This window comes from Musa acuminata, unplaced genomic scaffold (genome assembly GCF_036884655.1).
Source record: "Musa acuminata AAA Group cultivar baxijiao unplaced genomic scaffold, Cavendish_Baxijiao_AAA HiC_scaffold_762, whole genome shotgun sequence".
NCBI classification, from domain to species: Eukaryota; Viridiplantae; Streptophyta; class Magnoliopsida; order Zingiberales; family Musaceae; genus Musa; species Musa acuminata.
Window position 1 is genome coordinate 1 of NW_027020991.1, and position 5,000 is coordinate 5,000.

The 5,000-nt window shown below is 32.8% G+C and overlaps 1 protein-coding gene and 2 non-coding genes across 3 annotated transcripts in view; 2 read left to right on the forward strand and 1 right to left on the reverse strand.

Moving 5' to 3' along the window:
- Positions 1 to 19: 19 nt before the first annotated feature.
- Positions 20 to 5,000, forward strand: part of LOC135663814 (DNA-directed RNA polymerase subunit beta) — a 10,311-nt gene continuing 5,330 nt past the window's right edge. Inside the window, exon 1 of the mRNA XM_065176887.1 lies at positions 20 to 5,000. This exon is cut by the window's right edge and continues 5,330 nt beyond it. Coding sequence (XP_065032959.1) covers positions 4,709 to 5,000 — 292 coding nt within the window. The 5' untranslated portion in view covers positions 20 to 4,708.
- On the forward strand, positions 62 to 135 carry TRNAD-GUC (transfer RNA aspartic acid (anticodon GUC)). Its single transcript has one exon. It is a non-coding gene; the product is annotated as a tRNA-Asp (tRNA).
- Positions 3,784 to 3,854, reverse strand: TRNAC-GCA (transfer RNA cysteine (anticodon GCA)). The gene has a single exon. It is a non-coding gene; the product is annotated as a tRNA-Cys (tRNA).

Sequence of the window (5,000 nt, forward strand, 5' to 3'; positions counted from 1 at the left end):
AACGCGACGAAGAAAATGTTTTTCTGAAACCATTAAGAATATGTATACCATACACCTCGCTGGGATTGTAGTTCAATTGGTCAGAGCACCGCCCTGTCAAGGCGGAAGCTGCGGGTTCGAGCCCCGTCAGTCCCGAACTAGGATCCGACCGATGAATGGAGAAATGAATTTATCTATTTTCCGTGAAAAAGGAGACAGGGGGCAAGATCTAATCCCCAGTGGAGATCCTTATTTCTTTTGTTTTTCATTTCGCATTTATCATCAGACAAATACAGGAATTTCCATTTCTTCCACTAGTGCCGAGTGATAAGGGAGAGACATAACATATATAGATTCGTACAATCGGTGGTATTCCTATATTTAGTATTTTAAGAGATACTCGTCTGACTTTCTTTTTCGATTTTCTTGATAAATGAAATAGAATAGAGTGCTCCTATTTTTACCGAGAGTACATACGCAAATTGTATTCGTTTATTGTACAATACATAATGAACTTAACATAATTACCTCGACAGAGTACTTGTCAGGTTAAACGACAACCCTTTTTAGCTTCGACTTTGTTTGTGTATCCTCAATGACTAATTGGAAACAATCTATCTCATTCTCATTTAAATTGCACACTGAATTTTTGATGTATGCCTTCCAGTCCCAATCGAAGAAAGAGATACTAATCAAATAAAAGAAAAGACCAAGCAACGTTCCTTTTTATTAAATTTGTTGGAATTATATTAGATCTTTTATACTTAACCCGTCCTTTTTCCATCTCACTTCTACTCTTTGGATCTGTGTGTGATTCATAGAATACCAGTCATATAATACCTCATAATTGTATGTACATAATTGTATGTATAAGTATAACGAAGGAGGAGTATATAAGGAAGACGGTAGGGTTATTTATAGAAAAGAAAAAGTGGAAAAGGATGAAAATTCAATGGGATTCTTTATTGGATCAGGAATCCCATTTCAGATTTAGTATGGATAAAGGATCTTCCTATGTTATACTATTCAATTCTCGACGATGAATCGATTTGATAGATCAGATATTGTTATTCATAATATTGATCCGATTCAGTATCATCAGGATGCAATTCATCCCATTGAATTTACAGGAATCAAATTTCTCATCTCTATGGGATTAGATCCCGAGTTATTGCGAAGTAAAAAAACAATGAGATTATGGAAGTAAATATTCTCGCATTTATTGCTACTGCACTGTTCATTCTAGTTCCTACTGCCTTTTTACTTATCATCTACGTAAAAACAGTCAGTCAAAATGATTAATTTGACTGAAACTTGATTTATTAGTTCTTATCAATGATTGAATAAATGAAAGAAACGGATTCAAACTCCAAGTCTTAAATGAAATGATCTGTCTGGAATCATAAGTATCTGAGATAATAAGTATCTGAGATAGTAGTATCTGAGCCGAGATAGTATGGTATAGTATTTATTATCCTATTAATGATTTTCATAGAAAGTTGTACTGTATACAGATATAGGCTTTTATATAGAGAAAGCCTATATCTAGGTCAATATACAATATGTATGTACATAGATTAGATGTATATCTAAATAGTACATCAAAATAACAGTCCAATTCTATTATTTTTTTGGCTACATTTACTTGTGTGGATTTCGATCAATTCAAAATAATTGAAGACCAACTCTTCTAATTCCTGGCTTTCTTAGAATTTATATATATATAGGTATAGGTCCCGAGATCTATCAAAGGAATCAATGGAGCAAGACAAAAAGAGTATGGGCATATTCTACTATAAATTAAATAAAAAAAAAGATAAAAGAAAACGAAACCAAAGAAAAGAATCTTTTTCTTTTTTTAGATTTCCCATCTCAAGAAGTCATTGCTTGATCTATTAACAGATGATCTGCGGAGTTCTATTCCATGATAACTTCTTCAGATTTGAAAAAGAAGTAGATTAATAGAGTAGACCTTCCCAATTTTTTATGCTTAAACATGACATGAGATGAGTCAAAAAAAGCATAAAAAAATCTCTAGGAGTCTAAAAAAAAGGTGAAATGCGCGATATGTGGATCGCTCAACGGAAGAAAGATCTAATCTTATTATGTGTAGAACCTCTTTGGACAACAACTAGTCATTTCCAATAGAAAGTATGTATTGTCGTAATCTAATATAATTAGAATAGCGGAACGGCTTTCTCTTCTCTTAGAACAGTAAAAGTAAAGAAAGAGGGAAACAAATAAAGAAAAAAAGAAAAAACCAATTTCAGATTTTTTCTTTTTGTAATATCCATAATTCTGGTAAGAGCTGGTTTATCAAAATAGAATATTTAGGAAGAATTCGGTTGGAAAAAATTTCCTATCATGCGTAGATTTAGGTTTCGAAATACAACTATAGTAATCATTCATTCTTTGATCGAATGGTTATTATTCATTATTGTATTTTCTTATTCATTACTGTATTTCAGTATAATTTTGAAACAGAGACATTCTTTTTTTAAAGCTTTGCAAAACGATCAATTAAACAATTGATAGAATTCAATTACTCAATCGATTACTCGATTAGTAGTACCCCTAGAGTCCACTCCTTCCCCATACTACGAGTGAGAGGGAAAATGTAAAGACTACCATTAAAGCAGCCCAAGCGAGACTTACTATATCCATATAAATTATGTCTCCTATCTCTATGAAGGAATTATTCCATTATTGATCAATAATCATAGTGGAATCAATGGCGCAGAGTCAAAATGGAATTCTGACTTAACTTAAGGCTATTGATGAACCAATCCAATGAATCTACTCGTAACAAGATTATAAGATTTCTGGTAGAATCGGGAAGCATTAAGCATAAATACAATACACACACCTTTTCTCGGAAAATGAAATAACAAAGGAATACTCCTATCCCAATGGAACATGTAGGAGTACTAAGACCTATTGTTTGTTACCCTTTTTCATAAGCAAAAGACATCAAAATATACCATCAAGATAGATAACTATCTATCAGATACCTCTATTTCCTATTTGATCTAAGCCTTACTGTTTTTTTTGTGAAAGAATGGGGAGACACCATCACCAGTATTACATACATTCTTTCTTTTTTTCGTAATCCCCCTATCTTACACGGGCAAAGAAATTCCTACACGGGCAAAGAAATTTTTTTGTTTCTTCAACTTTTACTTTTACTCTTTACTCAATAAGAGCCGACCAACTATCCTGATTGAATGTTTGAGTACTCAGAGACTCTCGTGAGTCTGGATACAAAGTATCTTCAGTCCTTTCCACAACTTCTAAATTGATTTCCCATCAGCCTATCCAATCGAATTCCAGACAGAGTCAGTAGACACAACGGTGGTAGTGTAAAATAATTAGGAATTCTTGATAGTCTTTCGTACAATCTCTTCTTCAATCCTAGTAGCAAAAATGGAGTGTCCTTTAGGAACCTTTGGATACCAAGATTTCCGACCTCTTACTTTCGTAGTTTTGAATCCCAGAATTTACTTTCACTATTTATTTATTCTACTTATAAAATAAATGTCCGAACCAATCATAATCATATTAAAATCATAATCATATTAATAAGTAAGGCTTACTTCATCCCTATTTGTACCGGTTTGGGCCACACCCAAAGCCCGGATTTTTAGAAAAAAATTGACTTTCTTTAAAAAAATTGACTTTCTTTATAGAACTACAGATTCTAAAAATAAAGTATCGATAGGCTTATCCTTTTGCCTCTCCTTCTCCGGGGACAGAATTCGTCGAGTTAAATCAGCAGAATAAGAAATCCCAAGTTTTTTGTTGATCAGGCGACACCCAGATTTGAACTGGGGATAAAGGATTTGCAGTCCCCCGCCTTACCACTTGGCCATGTCGCCAAACCAAATTCGATCCAAATAAGATAAAAAATAGATTTCTGGTCAAAGACTGAAAAATTCAGGGCAAATTGGAACCATTAACTATTTGTTTTGTTGTTTTGAATTAGCGAAAGGTTCTTCAATTTGTATCTCAAATTGTTGCGTTTCCTTAATGGCATAACAAAATCAAATTGATTTATGACTAATTCAGTATCAATTATTTTCAATAATCAATCTTTTTCAATTTCAATTATAACAATATAAATTATAACAATATATATGTGTATATGTAAACCTCAAAACAGAAATTGTTACACAGATACCGCTCTTATGTACATATCCCATATCCCTATAGAGAATCGTCGTGCCTTCTTTTTTCATTTTCTATATGCAATAGAAAAAATAGGAATTATGATATAGTGCGACCTGACTTCTGTTGCCACAAGTGAAATTACGATAAAAGATGTGATATGCGGACAGGTAGATAGCTATATTGGCATGCACTTAATAAATATTACTCCTATTACGCAATTCAATCATATTCTATATATTCTACTAGCAAAAAAATAATTCGAAATTTTTTTTGAACATGAAATGAAACTCAAATAAAATTAAGTATGCTAAAAAGGGAAACTCTATATTGTTCCTGTTGTACCTGTCGCAAATTCGAACTTGCGTCGAAAATGCTCTTCATTCCTCTGTCTCATTTCCGTTCATACGTATGAAATACATATATGGTATATGGAGTTGGCTAAAATTTCATGTGATTCAGTAAACAGAATATACATTCCATCATTGCTAGATCGATCCGTATGGTTCGATAAATAGTGAGCTAATAATGGGATTTTTCAATAAACAGGAAACTTAAGATTAAGATGCTCCGGAATGATGGAAATGAGGGAATGTCCACAATACCTGGATTTAGTCAGATCCAATTTGAGGGATTTTGTAGGTTCATTAATGAGGGCTTGACGGAAGAATTTCATAAGTTTCCAAAAATTGAAGATACAGATCAAGAAATTGAATTTAAATTATTTGTGGAAAGATATCAATTGGTAGAACCCTTGATAAACGAAAGAGATGCTGTGTATGAATCACTCACATATTCTTCTGAATTATATGTACCCGCGGGATTAATTTGGAAAACCGGTAGAGATATGCAAGAAC